This window comes from Taurulus bubalis, assembly GCF_910589615.1.
Source record: "Taurulus bubalis genome assembly, chromosome: 20".
Classification (NCBI taxonomy): domain Eukaryota; kingdom Metazoa; phylum Chordata; class Actinopteri; order Perciformes; family Cottidae; genus Taurulus; species Taurulus bubalis.
In genome coordinates this window covers 12,095,376-12,119,903 of record NC_136608.1, presented here as the reverse complement: position 1 = coordinate 12,119,903, position 24,528 = coordinate 12,095,376, and the positions used below count along the sequence as shown (strand labels likewise).

Genomic DNA, 24,528 nt, shown 5'->3' with positions numbered 1-24,528 from the left:
TGCTCAGAGAGCGGTATCTTCTGCAGTCGAATGTCATGGAGATAACGCGTGCCTCGTACTTCAAGTTACAAGCACACATTTCAGGTAACTGTGAAAGTGCATTCATCCTTTCAATGTTTTTTTTATTATATTGTCACTAAATGGAACATTTGATGAAAAAAAGCACTGGAAAGCAGTGGCACGATCTCGTCCCACTGGCGGGACTTTGGCGTTCAGAAAAGAAAGATTTCAAGACAGACTATGGAAGCTCTATAACTGGCAAGGGCAGGCGCCTTTTGTGCAGGGGCATCAGGTAGATAGATGGATGCGAGACAAAAGGCAACAATCTTTTCGATGTGCGAGCAGCAAAGGCGGAGCACAAGTGGGGCGCCGCGCTGTCAGCGTGAGTGACACGGCAAAAAGCTTCAGATAAAGCAGACGCCAAACACATGAAAGGAAACCCAAGAGGAAATAGAAAGAACAGGAAAAAGGTTAGACGGATGCCGAGTGACAGAAAAAGAGTGAGAAGGAAAGGTGCACGGTGTATGTCAGCCTCCAACATGTGGTACAGCTGTGTGTGTGTGTGTTTCTGGAGGCTAGAACATGTAGGTGATGCCTTTGTCCCCTGGGCCGGACCAACAGATGGGCCACTTCACCCTTCAGTATACACTGACTCATGAGACAGGTGTCAGCATGCATGCGGGCACTACCAGCGCTCGCTCACACTCACACTCACACACACACACACACACACACACACACCTTCCACTGCGACAGTGGAGCTTCGACACATGTGTCCAACATCAGGCCAATAGGTCCATATTTTGATGAAAAGAATATTCTTTAAAGATCATTTTAATTAGATTTTCAAAACGCAATAATGTAAAAACAATTGTTAATACATAAATTAAGATTTAAAAAAAAGATTGATATCCTTACTGGTCCTTAACCAAACGCAGCTCAGTAAAAAGAAATAAAAAAAAAGAAATACAAAACTGTCCCATATTTCAGAGAACAGCCTCTAAACTAACCATTAAGTTTAATTAACACAAAAACTGAACACTATAACCTTCATGAAAGGATTTATAGCAGGACTGCAGTCGACTGCACTAACTTGAGCTAGATCTCCTTCTTGAACTGGAAACTGAGTGCAGATAAATAATCCAACATTGCAGCAAGCAAATGTGTCCATGTAAAAAAATAGTCATCTAGGTTGTGGAACAAATACCCCAAGTAACACTCTCTCAAACACACACACACACGCGCATAATTAAAGAAGGAGCTTAGCACTGTGCCAATCAGGCACATGCCAAAAGAAAACATTTTATATCAGCACAAACTATTCAGGATGCTGCCAGCTCAGGAGGCTATGAATGAGTTGTACCCATGCCCCCCCTGTCCACACACACACACACACACACACACACACACACACACACACACACACACACACACACACACACACACACACACCAGCAGAGGTTGAGTAAACACACTCGGATGTAAACAAGAAGATTAGGGCTGAAGAAAAAACAGTAACTGCGGTTCGCTATCAGATGGACATTTATATACGTAAACAAATACCCACTGAGAACCTGTAAGTTTTGCATCTATCTACAGGGTTTGTGGGTTGCTGAGGAAATATAGTATGTAATCAAATTGTGCATGAACATTAATGTCTCTCTGCCACTATTTCAATTATGCTATATTTTTCGCAACCATGTTAATCAATGGCCTAGTGCTTTGCTTGTACCACATGCATTATGTATGAGCAGGATTTTTTTTGCAAACATTGAAAACTCGACCCCGTCTGTCAGTTACAAACTTATCACCTCCTGCGATAACTGAAGCTCAAACTGATTTGATGTACTGCCAGAAAAGTCAACTTTCAAAAGCTGGCAATAAATGAGAGCGAGGAAGTCGATACCTCAAAGTTAATTTTGAAGCGTTGAAGCCGCGACACATATCTCTACTCGGCACGCGTGCTCGTCCGCGCACACTTACGTCCTGTGGGACCTGGATGTAGGCGAAGGCGTGCTCGGTGGCCTGTGCTGGCAGGGTCCTGGTGCCGAAGGCAGGGGGCATGGCAGCCAGACGAGTGGACGACACAACTTCTCTCTGAGGGAAGATGAATGGAGGACAGGCATCAGAGTCAATATGGAGCATTTTTCAAGACAGTGTTAATCTATGCAATCCGACATGTCAATTTATAATACTGGAGCTGTCAAGTTAGTCTGGGTATAGGGTCAAAAAACATTTACTCTCGGGGAATGATTTTGGTTTATGACGGAGACTTCCATCTCCTGCTACAACCAATTACAGTGAAGGGGAGCCAATGGAGACTTAGGGAGAAATGTCTGGCTTGTTCACTTAGAATAAAGGATACATCAAAATAAAAAAAGCTTGCGATGAAAGTTGACTTTCTGATTATTATTTTGTTCTTAGAGAGAGTCAGAGTGCATCTTTCAAATCAAATGCGTCTTCAAGTGAACGCCGCTCTTATTATAAAGCACAGCGCACACTCGGGCTGTAAATTAACCCGTCACCCGTCATGTATTTCTATTTTTCCTTGATTCTGAATCAATTATGAAATCTGTAAGTCACTTTAACAATGGTAGTTTACAACTGTGAAAGAAGGACAGATGCCATTTTGTTGCTTAAAGGCTGAATTATTGTATATGTCACCTTACCAATCACTCCACAGCTGTTTCTGGAGCAGCACTGAGGCTCCCTTCACTGAGCTCCATCTGCTCTCTCGCTCAGCTACGAGTGGAGAGTAAAGACGCCAATAGCTGTCAAGTCGCTAGTCAGACTTGCCAGATTAGAAAACACAAAAATCTGTAAAACCCCGCCAAAAAAGGCAACACTGCTTGCTAGTGTGCTTATGAATACAATAATACTTGAAATCCATTTAAAGAAACCAAACAATGAACAAAGTAACATTTTCTAAAAAGTGCTTGAGAGACAATAACCCTGGTTTAATTGTGCAAGGATTATACGGTTGACATTTTATTTATTAATTATGCGTATACCTTGCAGTAACAACCTGATGAAAGCACCTTTGCCGTTGGTTTTAAGGACTTGTGGATCTACAGTGCAGCCGTCAACACACGCTCTCATCTTTGTATTTGTGCTCAAATGCCGACAAGCAATTTGGATCTTTAGTGCGGATATCAAGGTTAACGCTCTAGTTTGCACATTGCTATATCAACAAAAGTAAGTACTTCATCTCATTGATTTGAAGCATAAATAAGCAATTAGGTTGACACATGATGACAGGTATGAGACAATGTGAGCTACGGCCAATCACTAATCACCACAGGCTTCCTAAAGGAAGAGCATGCTGCCGGAAAGTCAGACAAATACAGCCGTTAGAAATGGGAAGTTAATTTAATGACCCCCATATCTTAGGTTAATGTGTTCATTGGACTGTACAGTCTAGACAGAATGCCTTGAACGTTTATTATAGATTATGATGTTCAAATTTGTCAAAGCCATATTAGATTTTGACAGCACTGTAAATGTGGGCATTAAAAGTGAAAGACAAAAGTGCTCGGCTGTTTTTGTGAATGATCACATAATAAGTCAGGGACTGACCTATACTTGAGACAGGTGGCAATATTAACAACTAATAGCTCATGACACGGGGGCATGAAATCAAGGCCAGAGTGACTCAACCTTCAATGACGCAAAACTACAGCGAATGAGGTAGATATCGGCTCCATTTTTCATTTTGGTGCGCCAGGTCGGCCTCGGAGAATCACACTTTCAGCAAAATGCCAGGACGCATCCCGTCTGCCAGCCAAACCTCGAGCTGTCCCCCACTCTGGGGTCAGTCACACACTGTGCCGCTCCACTGCATCATGGGAAATTTCCCGCAGGCTGGAGGTTGGATGCATGAGCCACTTGGTGATGCAAGCATGTGTACGCAAAAGGGTAGAAACACACACACACACACACACACACACACAATAACGCACTCACAAGCATATGGTGCCTTCGTCATCACAGAAAGAAAAAAGAAAAAAGATACAGTGGGGGAGTTCTGCTTTTGTTATGAAAAGGAATACAAACTATACACTCAGTTGCACTCTTTGCTTCAGTCGTAAACAATAAAAGGGAAAACAAATAAGCCTGCATCATATTTGTCCTAAAAACTCCAGCTGGAAGGACACATAATAGCTGTTAGGTTGCTTTAAATGTGGAGATAAGCAAACAACTGGTGTCTGAATAGAAGCAAGAAATAGACAAGAAATCCCTCTTCAGATACTAGATTCCCTCTGGCTGTGAGTTTGGCTTTAATAAAAACATTTTCTTCATTTTGAGCCCAAAACAATAGGACTATGTTTTAATGATGACCGAGGCAACATTCAGCACTTTTATCACACAGTCAAATGCACGGTCACAGTTACTCACGTTGCCGTAGTCAATGTAGAAGACGTGAACCCTTGCTGGTGACTCAACTTTCTCCACTCTGGCTCTGTACCTGCAGAGAGATGAGAGAGAGAGAGACAGAGAGAAAGTGAGATGAAGACAGAGGGCACAAGAGGAAAAGGAGATGAGTAAATGATTCCGTGCTTATTTCCCAGGGGAGAAGGTGTTGGAGGATCTGTCTGTTGTGATCGGGGGAGAGGAACAGGAGAGGATGAGCAGGCCGGAGGAGTGAGAGGGGACAGAAGGGATCTATCAGGACATGGCAGGGCTGCGAAAATTGCACAGAGGGCTCTTTGCAATAAAGAACCGAAATTCAGACCTATTTTTACCCTGTGGCAAATAACTTTAGTGCATTAGTGCTAATCACAAAAACCCAGGAGTTTGGTTATTCCAACACATACGGCAGGCCGGATTTGAAAGAGAGAAAACTCAACATACAGATAGATCAGTGACAAATTCAAGGAACTCAGTTCGAGAAGTGTCTCTTCATCTGACCATCACTTGGCTGACTTCTCATCTCCGACGAGAGAGGAGACAAAAAGACAAATTGACTGAGAACCAAGGACAGCGAGAGAAAGCCAAATAATTACAGCCACATGGGCAAAGAAAGAGACAAGAGAACAAAGTTAAAACCAAATAAATGATTAAGAGGAAGACAGCAATGAGCGCAGAGAGAACAAGTGAGACAAAGTGTGAGTGACTGATTAACAGAGGTTTTTCCTTTCTATTTACTCAGACTCTGTGGTGTTCTAAGAGGACATGAAAGGCAACGAGTTTTTAATTAGCATCACAGAATACGAAGATACGGACAAAGAACAATGCAAACATAAACATAATTAGCTTGCTGAATAATATATTACGAGTAAAAAAAAAGAAGAAGAACACAAATCTCAGACAATTGTCCCTTGGAGTGGGAGTTTTGATGTTACAAGTAATCAAGGAGACAGACTTTTCTATACAAACAAGGCTGAAGAAAGTGAAGGTTTAAGACAGATGGCCTGTTTTAAATGCTCATTGACTGGCATTGTTGGCGGGACAAAGGAATAACTTTAGTTTTTCTCCCTTAAAAAGCTGGCGAGGAAGATTGAGGGAAGGTTGGAGGAAGGAGAGCACCTGTGTCGAGGGAACATTTGTTTTTCTTTAATCAGTTTTGTGATCTTTTTTCACCGTCACCATGTTGACATAGACTCTCTCTCTCTCTCCCCCTCCCTCCCTCGATCACTGTGACTTTTATCTGTCCCCATGACCATCTGTAAACTTCCAACATCCGGTGAGAAGCGGTGTGTGTGTGTGTGTGTGTGTGTGTGTGTGTTACTGTCAAGCGACTGCTGATTCTGAAAGGCCAAAGAAGAGGCAGAGAGCTAATTACACCCTGTGGGTGTCTGCAGTTAACGCATCACAGGCTTGAAGAAAGACGAGGTAAAAATTAAATGTCAGGTATTCTTGAGAAGGAAAGAAGCACACAAACACAATGTACATGTCTCATGCAAATGTAGCTCATCAAAATGTCTCAATTGTTATAGATTCAGTCTCGGCGTTCGTAAATCCCGTTTGCTCACCATTCGCCATCAGCAAACGTGGCGAGGCAGATTTCCCCTCGGCGTGGAGCGTAGGATCCTTCCACAGGCGGCTGGGCGGCGATCTCTGCTCTCATGGTCTCCATCAGACTCTCCAACTGGGCCCCTGACAAAGACACAGACATGACAAACTTCAGTCAACAGTTCCAGTGCGATTCAAAGTTTTGTTCATTTCTTTAAGTTGCATTTTATTACATCACTATGGGCTGTTTTGTTTTACTTTGACATTGATGTGTTTACCGTTTTGCCTGTATTATCATTTTTTTTACCACATTTAGAATATGTGTTCCCACTCCCAAAGGAGACGAAGTTGAACATTTTAAGACGTGATAGTGTAAGATGGGACTACAATTATATTTAATTAATGTTGGCTTGACTGGGTGTGATTGGAAGAAAGCTGATCAAAAGGCATTGGCAGAGAATGAACACACTGGCGTTTTAACCCTGAGGAAGTTTCAGTGTATAACATTTAAAAAGTTGGATGTGACTTTGAAAAGTACGAGTGGGTGCTCTCATCAGACACAGACTGATGATTCTTATGAAGGTTGTTCAATTGGAGTGCTTTTCATAATCTTTGTTGTGCCTTTTGTTTGTGATGAAGGGGAGATTGATTACTTTATTGCATGCTGGAACATGGTTTATTTTTTAACACCTGGGTTCCAGTTACAGTAAAAAAGCATCACTGCTCGGTACTTCAAACATTGATTCATACGAACAAATGAAAAGTACAAATCCATCTTGATAGAGCACGCAGCTTCTCATACAATCTAAAAAACTTGGGATCAAGAGAAAAGTGAATGTTATTTAAGGATGGCTACTCTCCAAAACCTCAGCTCTAATGGTATGCCACAAGCTACCGGCTCTAAACCCAAGTTGACACCGACTGCTCTTAAGAGAGCGAGACCAAAAATTATGCAGGAGGAAAAATAGCTGTTAGTCCATTAGCACCACGCAGCTAATGCTAGTTTGACCCTGCTGGAGACGTGCAGCTTAGAGTAAAGCGAGCCAGTTCTTTTATGGTCCGTCAAGCCATTATATGACACACGGAAGACCCGTTTATGGTGGATTCAGGGCGAGCATGGGGCCGTCTGTGTGGTGGGAATTGGAGAAATCAGAAAGCGAGTCAGTGCTCCATGAATTCAATGACTGCGGTAAGTTGCATTCTGATTTAAAGCCATCAGGAGCAATTGTGGAGCCGATTGTGGTGCCACAAAGTATGTGCTTCTCAAAGTGACTCACTTCCTGGTGCTTGTGTCATATGTGTGCGTTTACGCACGCATGTCTATTAGTGTTCACATGCAAGTGGGTGGGTGTATCTGTATACATGTGTGTGGGTGTGCTAGAAAGGCCCGCATAAAATTTTAAGGGGTATTTTTAGAGGCCATTTTCACTGATCTGCCAACTGGAGGAGGTTTTGTGGGAAGCCAGGGTCATCATCAGTAATTGAGCATTTTTAACCACTCATATTCACACAATGGGAGGGTATCTGGAGGCAGAAATAAAAATCAGGCACACGGTCCAGAGCCTGACAACACGAACAGTGAAGCTGAAACAAACTGTCGATCACCTTGCCGAGTGTCGGCCTTCTGCGGTCAACACATTTTATAACCCCAAAGTACTCGAGAAGCCAGGTTATTTAATTCAGCAGCAAACAAAAGCAAGCAGTAAGGGGAGAAGACAGAGATGAAAAGATCTCAAACAGTTGCGCAGTTATGATTGGATCATTTCCTCTGAGGAATGTGAGGGAGATTCACCCCAGAAACAGAAGAAATTAATTACTTTCAAATGTAACGCTATAATTATATCTGAATGTGAATAAATCTCAAGAAAATATTGATTAAGACAGTAGAATAAGAAATGAATACTCAGCTTGGCTCTCATGCCCTTTTCTGAATAAAATATCAGCTACACATAACAATGACACAAAAAACAACTAAACTAAGTGGACACCAAGATGATAAAGTCTAAATTAGTCCGTTTCCACAGCTGAACAGAATATTTGAGCAAATAGTCGGGAAACACTGTGTGCTCTAACACACAGTCTGTCCCCTCACTGTGCCATCAGTGCTAATGCTCCGAGCTGAAAAAACAACTCTTCAAGCTGCAGCTTCATGTATCCCTAATACACTTTGAATACGCCAGCCTTTGAGAAAAACACGACAAGGGAGAATTCTGATTACTGACCATCTGTATGCAAACTTGGGTTTTACAGTAACCAGGTTATGTCGGCTCAGGTAAACACATCCTCAGATTTTCCCGCCATAACAGGATTTCTTCTACTAACCTGGTTTCCTAGTCACGTAAATGCAGTCAGTGTGTGTGTGTTTGTGTGTGACATTACTAAATTCTGCTTACTATGCATATTACTGTACTAACAAACAAACAGCTTGGAGGCAGCCAGTGCAGCACTACACCTCTAAACACACACACACACACACCATTCTTTACCGCTGCGGCGACTTGCCATTAACACCTAATATTAATTCTGCTGTTGGAAAACAAGAAAATATAAATAATGATGCTGCTAATCTGAGCTGAGACAGCCAAGCAGCTGCCAACCAACTGCAGACAGGCAACCTTCATTAGCATGTCAAACAGAGGAAAACCACCAGCGAGGAGGGAGAAGGGATCTGGAGTGTGAAGGGAAAGCTGGGCGCTCGGTTTGAATGTGGAGGGGGTCAGGGCAGGGGGTGGGGCCTCCAAACACCTCATTGGCCACCCACTGCTACACCAACTGCTGATGAATGCAGTGAGGGGAACACACACATACACACATACTTTTGTAGAGAAAGCAGTTTTTGGAAAACATGTCTGATGAATTGCTTCCCGAACACCTCGCCTCACTCACACACACACACACACACACACACACACACACACACACACACACAGAGTGTAGTTACATCATTATGCTCCAGCTTTGCCATAGCGACATGATGCAGACTTACTGGAATGGCATTGGGCTACAGCCGTCACAGCCAGCCACCTCCTTGATTTATTAATCTAATTAAAAAAAGTTAGTGTGTGCCTTCTTTCTAGCTCAGACTGTACTAGTGTGCATTTATGTGTGTATATATTTATTTCCATTCGTGGGCCATATTCCACTTTTGGCACGGAGAGAACTGAATAAATTACACATGAGCTTTAAGAGGGCTTCTACCTGCTATATATATATATATATATATTCACATACATGAAGCCTTAATGGATGGAGCCTCTTGGCTCAACCTAATTAAAAATGCTTTATTCATGTGAGTGGTGAAGCGAGCTACAGTACGGAGGTTTAGCTCTAATATTTGATGTATTAAATGGGGAAATAAATGCTGCATCATACTTAGTGCCCTGATTAGCTGATGTTCCAATATGAGTCTCAGCTCGTCAGGAGTCTAATAGTCAAATCAGATGGTCTGCTAAAATGCTTTACTCCGCCACCGTGCTGCAAGTTTTGAATTAAACTTTCAATGCTGTCACTGCTGCTCCTAATCAAGCTTCTTTCTTCCACTTGGAAAAGTGCTGTTACAGTCAGTTAATGCTGTTTTCTAACACTCCGATGTCTCGCTTTGAACCAGATGATGAATCGCTGAAGAAAACCATTTCTACTGCTAACCGATGAATAAGGCTTATTGATTAGCGTACTTTTACTAAAAATGTACTTAAAAATGAGCCGACAAGAAGTGTACAGTACAATCCCATGCAACTAAAATGTGTTGCCCCACATAAACACCGATACACCATGGTTAGCCAAGACAAATATGTCTGATGCCAGTGCACTGATGTTTGGTGCAGCCAAGCCCTCAGGAAGAGAGCAGGGCTTTGAAGCAAATTTAACATAGCGACCAAACGAGGCAATTACAACTTTCAAGTCCAACACTTGATGCCGTTGGGCCCCAGAAAGTCTTCCCCTTGTAAGAGACGTCTGTCAGTGTTTGTGAGGTAAGTCAGCATCCCAGTACGGACACTTAAAACGCCCTTACTGAAACCATTAGGTCCTAAAAACCCATGGATGTGGAAGAATCGCGGGAAGATCCAGGTAATTTCATCCTTGTAAGTCAAACTTTTTTTTCGCTTTCATGCACCACGAAAAGAGCATACTGTTCTCTATATACATGCGTTGGTGCAGCTTGTGCCACATATGTTCAGAGTTTGTTTTGTTTTGTTGATTTAGTTGTGCGTCTTAATTTCCCCATGTGTCATCGCAGACGGATCGGATTAGTTGGACTTTTCTGTCAGTTTATTTTGTGGTGTGGAAATACACACTGGACTCTCTGTGGGCTCTGGTTGGGGTGATGCAGTCAAAGGGCACAGACAGTGCAGTGTTATGGCTCGTTAAGTTTAACCAGCTGATTTACGATCTGCTGTGACCCATAAGTCAAGTTCAATTACACTTCAACAATAAATCCATGTCACTGGCATGATTTCTCTTCTCTAAAGACAAAAAACATGTCTCATGATTTCCTTCTGTGCAGTCTTTTATAATTCGGTTCATGATTAAAACAATCTTCATATAAAAGGATGTTATTTAATTAAGTCAGCAAGTCAACTCAACTCCTGACGCTTGTACGATAGAGACATGTGGAATATGGATATGTGGGACTTTGAAAGATCACTAATGAAAACGTAATACATCCTTATTTGCTGGATACCTTTCTAGCAACACACTCTCCTCTTTAGCCCTTCCTGGTTTTAGGCAGTAGCCTCAGATCAGAATACGGACTGCTATTAATTCCTACACCTTCTCGGTCTGCGACTGAGCATTTCATAATGTGCGTGTCCACATTCGCAAAGTGTGTTTGATTTAGTATGCAGAGTGTACCTCATGCATTATCATCATTCTCTGCTGGGATTTTCAGATCCAATTTGCTGTGCAGGTTTCTTGGACAAAGGTGAACTGGCTTTGGGATTATAAATTTATCAGGAACACATCATCAATGTGTGCATGCTTAAGTCCAGGTGAGTGCATGTCTGCAACCGCACAGACAATTATTTGTGTAAATATGCATATCACAACACAAAGACATATACAGAAAAGGCAGGCATGTGGAATCCCATATAGATTACCACAATAATAGACAGTAGTCTGACCGCAATCGTGGAAGAAGACCGAAATGAGCTTTTACAAGCTGCAGGTGGGAACAGAGGAAAAAAAAATCCAGACCCTCAGGGGTCAATTTAACAAACTCTTGTGCGTGCGGCATCCCAGTGAAATTCTGAATGAATGTGAGCAGTCGCATTAGGAAGGAAGTGCAGCGAGGACACTCTGCATTACAGAGGCAGACTCCTATTTAATGTTGGCATAAAGACAGCTGAATATCGGCGTGCAGAAGGGGTAAGCCATGTCGTGCGAGAGTGCTCATTTTGTGTTGAAGGGAGAGCCAAAGCGATGATCCAAAAAACAGCCAAACCACTGACTGCGTCTGACGCTAGCCAATTTCTCTCGGTCTTCATCTCTTTATTCCTCTGTTGTTTTTTCCTCCCTCGTTCTGTAATTTGTTTATACACCATTATGGCTGCAGCTGTTTGTAAATCATATATAATTACATTGTGAATGCCCAGTACGGAGTGAGAGAGCGATTAGGCTTAAAAACAAGAAAACAATGGAGAAGGAGAGCGAGAGAAAAGGGAGACAGTTTTACTGGTTGGTTATGATCGGATTTGATTATATTGCGGCGCACGGTGTGTGAGCAGAGACAAGGGGGAACAAAAAGCCAATGAAAACAGTGAATCATGTGCCCTTTCGCTATGCATCCCAAGGCCGTCCTGAATTCTATTAAGCTGTTTACCAAAGCCATTAAACCACAGAAGGGTAAATAATCACAATATGACAGAGGCAGAGGCCAAGAGAGCGATGGCTGCTTATGGGAGCATTCTCACTTCCTGGCTTAGAAGAATGAAGGAATTAGGAGTCAAAGGGGAGTGCGTCTCAGAAAAGGACTCCTGCTGGGGGAAACAATCGACTGGAGAGTATGCGGAAACATAAACGTGGCTATAATTGACTTTTTTTGAAAAAGGAAGGGAGGCAACATCTTAAGCATTGAGACGGGCAAACTGAAGCCGACTACGTTCAACGTTCCTGCTCATGTTCGAAAGGCTGCAGAGCTTTTGCTCGGTGCCCCGGCCGACTGGTCAAAGACTTTGTGGACATATGGATGGCGCATCGTCTACCATCGCAGCTGCTGAACACAAGCTTTGGGCTTTAGTTCACCCGTTAGCTTGGAGTGTTAAATATGCATGAGGCGCTATCCTCTGGGGGAGAGGAATGGCTGCGGTTCAGGACATGCTTGCAACACTTCAAAAAGGTAAAAGGCAACACTGACACACAACAAAACACAGGCTCTGTGCAGTGTTGGCTCGGTAAAGCCTGCATTGGTGTGTGTAAGCAAACACACACGGCTAGTTATGAGTCTAATTCCCCATGTGGTTGGTCAACAATCAACCCGGCGCTCACCTGGGGATATTTGAACACTTTCTGAAGATGGTGTGACAAGGAGGGAGCCAAGACAAGAGAACGGCTTCCTGAGTGATGTTCAAAGTGGTGTCAGCATCTGCAGAGCGTTGAGGGAGACCACGCTAAAAAACAAATGATCCCCCCTGCTTGACTAATGCTGCTCCACTCCCACAGGAGTGATATAGATTATATCTCATGCAATGCCCCCCGACCACTCCCACCCCACCACCAATTACCCCGCTCCATTCTACCCTTCCCGGCAGTCTGGAGCCTTTTACAGCAAATTACGGTTTCTGTAATTGGAAAAACCATCACTGAAAATCCAAACAGAGACGGCATCTGTGGCTCTCCTTTTGCACCAGTCCTCTCCTGCTCCGCTCTCTGCCACCTGTCGAGCCTCATTGACTGCGGCTAATGCTCTGTTTTGATTGTGAGGAGTCCAAATATATTCATAAGATGGCCCTGTGCATCATTGGAGGAAGAGGACCGGGGAGTGCGAGCCCAGCCAATTTTGGAGAGAACCCCATTTGGACCTGTAAGTGGATCACTGCCGCGAAAAGTGCCATTCAGCCATTTAGCTTTAGGTAATAGACCCAGAAGTTGACATTAATGCAAATCGTGCTCGCTACGATGGTGAAGAGCAAGGATGAAGACGACGGAAATCAAGGCACCCTGTCTTACACAGACAGGGGAGCTGACCTTTTAGAAGTTAAGTTGTGTATCTGATTAAATAATGAATGCCTTTGGAGGGGGGAGATCATCTGGGCAGGGTCTGACCTCTAAATATTGCTTCTGAGGCAATGACATTGGAGGATAGAAAGCTTCCTGCTGCATCTACTGCAACTCCCCTCCTTTATTCCTTTGTTCACTGTAGATATATAAAGGCCACCGCAACAAGGCCTTGTACACCCTTCAGCCGAATAATAGACAATCTCTCTCTCTCTCATATATATATATATATATATATATATATATATATATATATATATATATATATATATATATATATATATATATATATATATATATATATACACACATACATACATACATACACACACACACAAAAAAGATACATGGGCAACAAGCTGAGTAAGTTCTACACAGAAAGAAGTACTTTTGAGTACACATGCGCTCTCATAAATTTAACGGCAACGCATTTTACTCGGGCTGACTTAAATTAAAACTGCTACGATGTTTAAGACAAGCGGCTTTAGCTTTAAGATGAATGCAAAGCATAACAATTACAGCCATTCTCCCGTAATGTTATGGGGCCATTAAGCGATTCAACATAATCATTAATACAATTGACAGATTAAGCACGTTGCTGAATTTCTTTTGTCTGTCGTCTGAAATTCATGTCCTTTTTTTATATATCACAATTTGTTCCTTTACTTCATTGTTTTAATTAGACTGTTCAACAAAGAACCCGCAAAAGTACTTCCTCAAATGCTTTTGAAAGAAAAGTCATTTCATAGCGCTCTATTGTAGGAGTTAATTATCTCAACCCCTGACTGACTTGCCACGGGAAGATTTCATCCAGAATGAAAAACAAATGAAGCAAACACTGCAGGCACCACTGTGGTACCAATTCTAAATGTGCACCCTTGTTTTTTTATTAAGTAATCATCACTTGGCTGCCTTGACATGACACCCAATTAGCAGGCTACTCATCCTGATCAATATGAAATGCTACAGTAATTCACATGTCCTCTTGTTGAAATAGACACTGTGAATACCAGTGTTACTGTGGCAACTTGCCGCCTCTTAATATAGAAGTTGGACTTGAAAAGAAAGATGCTGATGCCGTGATACTGTGAGATTGCTGTGGGGAGGACATGTTGGCCGAAGATGTCGTCTGGGAAAACAGACACTAAAGGGGGAACCGACACAAAGAGGAGACGAGTAATTAAGCCAATATGAAAAAGAAAAAAAACGTCAATTGGCAGTTAAGAAAACAAGCCCATGAATGAATAAGATTGAAACCTACCATTTCAAAGTATTGGAATTCAATTTCAAAAGACAGAAAAGGGCTTGGTTTGAAGTGTAGCCAGAGAGAACAGCTCCCCGCCTGCCTTGCTCAATCAGTAGCTGGGTCCAGCATCATTAGGTGATGAACAGCTGCTGTGTGTAAAAGGTAGAAGTGTGAATAATGTGGACGGAGTGGCACCTGGTTGGGGGGAACGACTCCACTCATTATGAGTCTGTATGGATGCCAGGAAACAAGCACCAGACAGGATGTACCGCCAACAGGATGTACCGCTGCAGCTGAGCCTCGAGCTGGGTAGAGATGTGTGGGTTTTTCGGTCAGGGCCCGGGCCAGCAATGCAGCCCTTTGGAGGTGACAATTGAGTTGCTACAAATCAGGAGGAGGCTGCTAGCTATGCTAAGAAACCCCTGTCAGAATGTTGCCCAGTGATACAGCGGGTAGGCCAGGACGGCCCATGCAGGCAGGATCCAACAAGAGTGTCCTATCGTACTTCTACACAGACATTGGGAGTGTATGCAATATACAGAACAGGCGATGACGAGCAGACGTTACATGAATGGAGCGAACATCAGTGCACGGGATTACATATCTGCACTAAGGATCCGATTCATCCCTCCAGCTCTATTCCAAACCTTCCTAAAGTCATTCGCTCAGTGGAATTGGGACACAGCTTGCTTATGAGTTTTTAGGGAAACTAATACTCCTGCACTTTATGTCTTTGATTAAAAAAAAAAAATAATAATTAAAAAGTGGCAGAGCATCCAATGCTCAGGATGCAGCCATTACGGCTACACTCCCATTAAGTCTTCAGGGCTATATTTAGCAAAGGTTTTTTTTTTGGTTAATTATGTTGACGACCCAGCATAGTGGCGGAGCAACAACCATGTACATCAGAGAGTCACTTATTCCCTCTGTGCCTGGAGTGGCCTCTGTCTTCTAGTGTCCAAGGTCACACAGATCTATGACGATCCCCCTCTGACAGTAATTACACGTAGCCTCCAGAGAGAGAGCAACGCACACAAGGAAAATAGGGAGAGAAAAGAGAGAAAGCATTACCAGGAAGAGACAATGTGTGCGAGGAGGAAAGTGAGACAACGAGAGATAAAACGCACACAGCAACAGATAAAGACCCTCAAAATAAACTGAGGATTAAAGAGTGCAATCCCTCAAGCGTCTCAGTGACTTGGAAAAAAACATTCCTAATGTGAAATTAATCACTTATCGAGCTTGGGTAAAGATATCCATATGTGAAGGGGAAAAAAAAGCAGCACTTAAGAGTAATTAAATGGGAATAATTACAATGGGAAAAGGGGGCTGGAGGGAAAGAATAGAGAGTGCTTTGGACCCCCGGAGAATGAAAAGATATTACAAACTGCATTTTCCCACAAAATATGAAAATCATTGAGAAGACAACGTGTGTTCATTTACATGCAACAACAGTTGTGTAGCCTTTACTCACCACTGCCCTTAGCAGACCGTAATAAACCATAATAAATAAATATCCTGGCCTAGAAAACAGCCACATTCCCACATGGTTTATGGTTTGGACACGGCTTTTACATATATATATATATATTTTCTTTGCATTTGTCTTCTTTATTGCTCTGAAACAGATGTACTTCCCACTTTACAACGTCTAGTCTCTTGCCCTACTGGACTGCCATTATCGGCTGTCATCTGCTTCAAACTGCATATGCTTTTATCAATGTTAAGTTCATCTTTCATAAAAAATGTTTCCCCCCTTTTAGTCTTCTGTATGTGGCACTCTCTACAGACCCCCGACCCGATCTACTATACCTCATTCTTACTGGGTTAGAATATTTATGTATTTGTCTTTTCACGATATGAACACTGGTTTCTACATCATGCTGCATATTGTCAGCATTATCATGCTACCTGGAATATTTCACTCCTTGTTCCCATCTTGCTACTGTGACACTTTCATTTTCACACGTCAAATCGATAAAGCTCATCTTATCTTATTGAAGCAACGGTTGACACAAATGGGTTCTTAACTGCAGACAGAAACAATGACTTTCTCTATCGGTCCCAGCTGCATTTTAATAATTCTTTGTTTCTATAAATACTGCTAACTTTCATGATTGGTTTTACTCGCACAATAAAAGCTGTGGATTATTGAAGATAAGTAAATTGGCTCGCACCTACCCATCAACGGCAACACGGTTTTACTCTCTCCTTCAAGTCGCTTTCAGTAAAGCATGTTGCTGGCTTCCAAACTGAACATCGGGCGAGACCGGGGGGAAAGCCAGTTAGCCCTGCACTCCATATCATAAGTGTGCTGCATCTCAAGGAAAGTCAAGGAGTACTCAATGAAAGGGTTTGCTTTACTGGCAAATGGAGTGCTGCTAGGGGTTGCCAAAAAGACTGACTGAAATTTTGAATCTTCAGAGGGAAAGCAGAAAAGTGGGTCGGCGTTGTTGAAGTGAACAATCCAACTTGCAGCATAATGGGGGTCTAAGAAGGTCGACTTTTTGATCAGCTGCATCAGGAAAGTGTTTGTTCAACTTTGTGGCAACTTGTTTAAAGGCTGCACACACGGAGGGCTAAGTGTTGCATTAATGCTCCATAATGGTGCATTGTATTATGGAAAACTGCAGCGATGGTCACAGTGTTGTCGCCATCTCTTGCCGTGCGAAATTTGAAGCGCAAGCTTTTTGTTTTTGTTCTGAATTAATTACTTGACAGACATGATTTGTTTGAGGTTAATTGGTCTTGAAGAAAAGGGCTGCGCAGGCGGGATGAGAAAACTCATAACATATACATGCAATTCTTTTTCACATGGTTTGGAACATCAACTGCAGCACACATGTTAACCCCTCTATCATTTATGAGGAGTGTTATGTTGCAATCAGTTGCCGTCACATGCGTATTTATAAAATTCAGACTCGGCTTCGAAGCTTATGCGAGTATATAAATTCCTTCACTTCAGATATTGAGGGAAAGGGAAGAGAGAGAGGGGGGGTGGAACATGTAATGATATTGCAAAGCACTCAGCTTGTATGATTTTACAGGGCCTAACACTTTGATGTGCTCTTCAAGGGGTTGGTATGACTCAATGTAGCTTTGAGGAAGCGTCAGCGAAAATGAAAGAGACCAAGGGAGAAAAAGAGATGGAAGGCGGGGAGGGGCAAACAACGTGATATGGAGGGAGATGAGGAGGAGGAGGAGGAGGAGGAGGAGGAGGCGGCAGGGGTGAGGACTGGTCAGGTTGCCTCCCTGCTGAGAATAACACTTTCTTTTTTTTTTTAACTAGCATGTAAGCCTCTTGGTGGAAGAACACCAATTAAAGGGGGGGGGAATAAAAAAATAAAAAAAAGGCCCCAGCATTGCTGGATCATCTAAAAATCAAGCCTTTATATGAGAAAAATATTAAATAACTCACAGCTTTCCTGTCAAAATACACTGAGAGCAGCAGTATGAAAATGCAGTTTGTGTACAATTTATTTAAATGAAACACTTAGGTTGCTGCTGAGAAAAGTAGTAAGTAATAGCAAGGGCTGTTTCCCTTATAGATAAAAGGGATATACGCAAGATCTGCTAACGAATCAATAAAAAAAAAAAAACTAAATTGATTTGCTCTTTGAATCCATAACATAGGGGGAAATTCCACAACGCTGTCCGGCTGTACATATTTCCTGCTGACAGTGAGTGATGCTGAAGGCCTTAGGTTAACGTGTACTGTCCATTTCAGCTTCTTCCCAGTGATAAAACCTTAAACATACCCTGAACACCACACTCCTCCTGACAGAGAAGTGAGCCTGAAGCAGCCAGAGGAGGTGTACAGGCTTTAGATTTTAATCTACAGCTCATGGCAAGAAGATGAATAGCAGATTGTGTGTGCACACTTTGGTAGGGGGCGTGTAAAAGAACAATTGAGGGCCAAATGCTTCCAACACTCATGTGTGCGACTGGATTATTATGGTATGAGTGATAATTAGGCTCAGATTGGCAGTAAATGAAGGCAAATTAATTAATTACAGCGGTGAGGCAAACTAAGAGGTGGCCAAAGTCAATTTCATGGCTTCTGACAGTCGACTGCCAGTAAAGCCAGATGTGCGAGGAAGACCACCGCATCCTATACCGCTCCCCGCACACAAACTGGCAGGCGATGAAGGGATAGATAGTGACTGGCATGTAGGCTTCAGTTCTGTTCCAGCTAGTTTGTGAGGTCGGGTTTTGGTGTGTTTTGTGATAATGATGAAGTCACAAAATCCAAGGTGTCGAGAACAGGTTGGTTCAAATCCTAATAATCCTTTCAGGATCATAATGATGATTAAGAAATGTCCGAAACACTTTCCGTCATGGCTATGCCACATTTCTCTGAAAAGAGAGAAGCGAAATCTATTTGCTCTCATTATGTGGACCTTCAAATATCGACTGTGCAGGCAATAATAGCAAAAGTGTTGCTTAGTTACCGTTTCTGCCTTGGACAACAAACTGCTGTCTGTATGCACTTCTAATTAAAAACACAGAAACATGTGTATACATATGCACGCACCTTCATTTTGATATTGCAGAGGATGGCCCATTAAGTATACCAGCTAAAAGATGGGCCGTTACCCAGAACAAAACAGAATGGAGGGAGGCAGGGAGGCATTATGTGTGCATTCATTCATGTACACACACATGCATTATAGGATATATATACTGTACACACACACACACACACACACACACACACACAGTCAGAGGGAGCAGCCATGTGAGAATACTAGGGATTGTTAGTTTTCCCATCTCCGAACTTTCCTCTCCTTCCCTCCCCCCGTCATTTGTGACAAGCGGGGAAGGTGTGATTTATTCCTGTCATTCAGTAGTAATAACAAGCAGGACGTCCTTTGTTTTGTCTCTGATGGTGGGAGGGATGCTGCAGCAAGGGATGAGGCGAATGTCAGCGATAATTGCCATTCCTAAAGTCAGCGTGGTGTTAAATAAATAATAACAAAAAGGGAGCGGACCCTTGTTCGCCCCCCACATTGATGGCGGTGATGGAGTAATACAACATGTTAACCCAGCAAGTTCAAGTTTGACTAATTCCCATTTCGATGTCACGTATTCCCTGTCGAAGTTTGTCCATCTGACATATATAAAAGTAGTTGAGTCCTCCACACATCTTTGCATGCACAGACACAACAGTTGTGAACATACCTGTCTCTACGTCCTGGGAGTAGAAGTGCAGGGTGTCGCAGATTTCGGTGACGTACACGGCTCTGTAGTTGGCCACTCGCTCCTTCTCTTCCGTTACATACACAACCTCCTCGACTGGTTTCTCCTCATAATTGGCCCAGATCTACAACACACACACAAGGGACACAGACAGGTCAGTGACTGCAGCAAATACCAAATATCTGCAATACAAACATGGTGCTAGAATCCCTTTACATTGTCCTCTGTATCGTTTGAGAAACAAAACAACAAAAATATATATAAATAAGCACAAGGTATAAATAAGCACAATAGATTGTGTGTCACATAAAATACTTTTCACAAAATTGTGACTAATGACTGATTTGATCGCATCTTTGTGAGAGCACCGGAATAATATCATGACAAGCCAGGCTTGGTGACGTATCACTCGAGCGCTGTAAACTCTTTTGTTACTCATTATCTTGGGCCAAACTCAAACCCATGATGCTGCCAGCAGATGGGACAGTCTATTGTTTCTACCACAGCTTTCGGAATCAACATGATGCTACAAGGAGCCAATGTTTCAAAGAAATGAAGAAAGGTTGTAAGAATCTATTTATTAGAACCTGAATCATTTTCGTGGTAAGAGAAGCCAAATGACATCAGTTTGCACTCCAGATGGACGCTAAGACACAGCAGAGACTGAAACGATTGTTCAGAGTTCAAAAACAGAAATACAACTGGAAACTGTTTTGATAACTAAGTCATTTTTCAACTGAACATACCAAACACCTGCTGGGTAAAGGTTCTTAAATGTGATCATTTGAACTGTAATTTGTCACTGAATATCTTTAGGTTTTGGATTGTAGACTAGATTATTGTTGATTGCTCATATAATCTTTAGTTGCAGCCCTGAAATCCAGATTTTGTAAAAAATGTTAGCTGATAGATAATTCTTCAAGTGGCCTTTTTTAGGGTCTTGGGAGTTAAACTAAGAATTAGGTTAATACGAGACTTGAGATTAGCCATGTAGTGTTGGTGATAATAATACAATATATGTATTTTTTTACTAATATAAACGAGGTTCCATACAAGCATGGCAATGTGTGTGCGTGTGTGTTTGTTTAGCTGCATCCTTTCGATGCTGCATCAAGGTTACTTCTCTTTCGGCTCCCCAGGAGAAACAGAGGGCAGGAGTCTCATTAAGGAGAAGTGCTTTGCCTTGGGCCACATATCAAACTGCATGGATGTCAGTATGTGTGTGTGTGTGTGTGTGTGTGTGTGTGCGTGTGCGTACGTGTGCGTACGTGTGCGTTTACAGGGTGCAAGAGATGCAGCAGAAAGAAAGGGTGGTTGTCAGACTGAACACAGGGTGTTTGTCTACAGCTTCAAGTTCAGAAATGGTATTTGGCACGTGCACCAACGCAGGATGGTCAGGATGAAAGTGAGCTAATCAACTCCCTGCAGATGAAGGGGAGTGGAGGAGGTGTACAGGAGGAGACAGGGAGCGAAGATGGGCGGGGAACGCAAAAGTCAAAAAGTGCAACCAAGCTTCACAGTGCTCCAACTTCTTGTGCTGCAGCAGCAGCAGCACAGCTTGTTACCATTCCTGTCTGCAGGCTATTTGGGAAGTGTTTACTTTTAAAGGTTACAGAAAGAGGGAGACTGATTTTTTTTTTTTTCTTTTTTTTTACAGCACAGTGATATTAGCCAATTAGGGTCTGGCTAATTATTTAACTGCATGGTATCATCGAAGTTAATTAGATTAGCCAGTTTTTAATGTTGTCATTTTTCACTCTGCCTTCGCTCATCTGCAGAGCTACGCTTGTGTTAAAGCTTAGTTAATCATACCCGAGGCTTTTTTTTTAATATATGCTGGCTCTTCAGCATGCTAAGATTATCCGTTTACCTCATTGATGTGGTGATGTACAGTGGCAAGGGTGTTACAGGAGCAAACTGTGTGTCTGTGTGTGTGTGTGCTAGCGACAGAGAAATTGGTCAATTAGATTTGAAGGAATAAAAAAAAAAAACAATCGTCATCATCGAAGAATTGATCCAGCCGTTACCCATGAAATAAGTGAAAGAAGAACCGAGTGCTGCTGCCCTGCCTACCCACCTAAGAAAAGACAGGGTCATACTACCCAATTACATTCAATTATTCATGCCACAAACACTGCAAAAAGAGAAGAAAAAAAAGGAAAAGCGCTGGAGAAGTGAAGGGAAAAGGAGGGGGGGGGGGGGAAGCAGGTAGAATTTCTGGGGATTGAGGGCGAGCAAGGTTAATGAAGACCGAAAACGCATCCACGCTTCGTAAACCCCCAGATCAACCAGGATTTTTTTTTTGTACGGCAGGAGACGGCCGTGTGCACTAGTAACACACTTTCATACAGCCATATGCACACATTATATGCACAGTCACAAATGCTGGAGCATAAACATGCTTCCCATATTGCAATTGAGCTGACATGGCTTGGCTTTTAATCAAACCGGCAGCACCAATTAGGAAAGGCAAAGATTAGTGTGTCACCTTGCATTAGACTGGTGGCCATCAATGTGGCACCTTTAGGGTGGTGGCAAGTGGGTGGGCTTATGGTGGGATTGGAAACCATGCACAGCCACCAGGCTTCCTGTTGACCTCTGGCTTTGTGTCGAGTGTGGATGTCACTGACGAGAGGCAGGTACGAAGACCGATGGAAAAACACATTGGCCGCCTCGTTGAAAGTTCTACTTCCTGCTCTAAGAAGCACTGCGCGTGCTGAAACAACCAGACTGCTTGATTAAAATTGAGAGGTTGCACAACGACATATAAAGTCAATGAAAAGACACAACCAGAGGCGGGCTGGTGCAGATCTGCTCCAACATAGATTTGCAAGCACAAAAAGGCCTCCCATTCAATCTGGAATTATTTTTAACGTTCCTCTTGCGCTGAGTGTTTTTTTCTTCTTTTTTCTTTACTCTGACGCTGTGGATGGGAGGCAACAAACTGCTGTGTATTTGTATGCTGTTGCAGTCAAGAAAAAGGCTATTTTCCTCATTTGAGTTGATGACCAGTCTCCTACTGGACATTTAAAAAAAAAAAGCAGTTTTTGCCATTTGGCATCTTCAACCATTGGTCTTTGTATTGCCGCTTCCTCTGATCTCATTCAGTCTTCCGTTTGCTTTGGGTAGCGTTTAAATGCCTGAGCACTGCTGGAGTGATCAAAATTCAAAGTTGGAGTTGTGTACGCCTGAGACGAAAATGTTTTCATGAAAGGTTGTGGTTACCCCAAGTTGTACAAGTTCAGTTCCAAAAAAAAAAGCCTGGTGAAACAATATTTGAAGTATTTGTAGTCCTGCCCACTATATTTAATGTTAATCAATGAGCATAATCTCTCTCACACACAATTCACACAAGCGGCACATTGTTATGGTAAACATTGACACAGTCAATTGACTCCCCTTCGCCGCAATATTAGCATCTCTGTAGAGTTTCGTCTCTTTTTAAAGCACACATAAATGCACAGATACGTGCGCGCGCATAGACATACACACACACACACACACACACACACACACACACTGCCTGAGGCTGATGACCTTCCGTGAGCAGCCAACCATCCTGTTTGTTCCACTTGAATGCAGGTATGTGACTGCTGCTTCTGCTCTGCAACTGCAGCCAGACGCTACAGCCACCAAGCTGCCAGAGACAATGAGACAGAGAGAGAGAGTGAGAGGGGGGGAGAGAGAGAAGGGGGAGAGGGGGGGAGAGAGAGCGAGAGAGGAGGGTGGGGGGAGCAATAGAAAGATGGGGAAAAAGAGAAAAGCGGCAGGCCATTAAGCTCGGGCTGAAAGGACAACTAGTCCCAATAATGGAGGCCAAGCTGAGAGAGATGGCAGGTTAGGCTGACCTTCACAACTCCTGAATGACAAAACACACTTACACCAAAGTGAGTCCAGTAATGCGAGGATGGGGTGATGGGGGTCTATTGATGCACACTGTGACGATCGGAACAACATGGACGAAACGTTCAATCATGTGTGGGGAGGTTTAGGCCTGTTTCCATTTTTGGTTCAAACATCCCTTTCCTTCTCCCTTTCATTCTCTCCTACTTTTATTTCTTGCTACAAATCTATAACACCGCTTTTCTAAGACACCAGCCGCTGTACCTTTTAACACCCAAAGTGGTCTCTTACACAAGTGAAACCTGGATGCCAAATGTCAAGGGCACTGAAGGAGAAATACCTCGTTATAGCCTAATCCTTACAGCAATGCACTGGTGGAGTCTTAATTTCCCTGCCTGGTACACCGGATACCTCGCTGATGGAAGGGACGCTCTCTGACAAGAGCAGCTCTGCTTCGGAGAGTTAAGTAGGCTGCTGATTAACTTAGTGATGATTTGTCAGAAATATTTTGAAATTTGATGAACAGTGCGGCAGCCGAGAAAGATCGAGCAAGTGTTCTACATCCATACAGTAGATTCCTACAAGCACAGGTGGGTGAATACACAGACAGATGGATGACTGAATACGCACACAGTGCCAGAACAAGAGGGTGAGGGCTGGTTTGAACGCCGATTAAAGGAGGCAGTGTGTCAATTCTAGGAGTGTGTTTCTGGTCTGTTGGTACGAAAGTCCCCACTGCACCCAGAAGTAGAAACAATGCACTTTGTTCGCGTGCAGGAGCCCAACTTAATATACTAACAAAGTAATAAAAGGTTCGGTTTAAACTTCTGTTAAGAGAGATATTTGTACAGTAGCTTAAAATTAAACCGACTCATATCTTTGGTTTACAAAATGTTCCGAACTGAAAAAATAAAACCTAAATTTTGAGAACCCACACTCCCGGCAAATAAGAACACGTTACACCCCTTTTCTAATCAAACCGACACACTCGGAAGAGAGCGCTCCTTAAAAAAAAGAACATTATGAGCACTGTTCTAAATAGCCCCGTCTTCACAATTTCTCATTAACCTGTCTTA

General features: G+C 42.8%; 1 protein-coding gene across 1 annotated transcript in view; it reads right to left on the bottom strand.

Moving 5' to 3' along the window:
• snd1 (staphylococcal nuclease and tudor domain containing 1) overlaps nt 1-24,528 on the bottom strand; it is a 158,845-nt gene that overhangs the window by 17,251 nt on the left and 117,066 nt on the right. Inside the window, exons 18-21 of the mRNA XM_079235971.1 lie at nt 19,592-19,733; nt 5,973-6,096; nt 4,396-4,465; nt 1,984-2,097 (exon numbers count right to left, since the gene is read on the bottom strand). Of these exons, the coding sequence (XP_079092097.1) occupies nt 1,984-2,097; nt 4,396-4,465; nt 5,973-6,096; nt 19,592-19,733 (450 nt within the window). The remainder of the gene's footprint in view (nt 1-1,983; nt 2,098-4,395; nt 4,466-5,972; nt 6,097-19,591; nt 19,734-24,528) is intronic.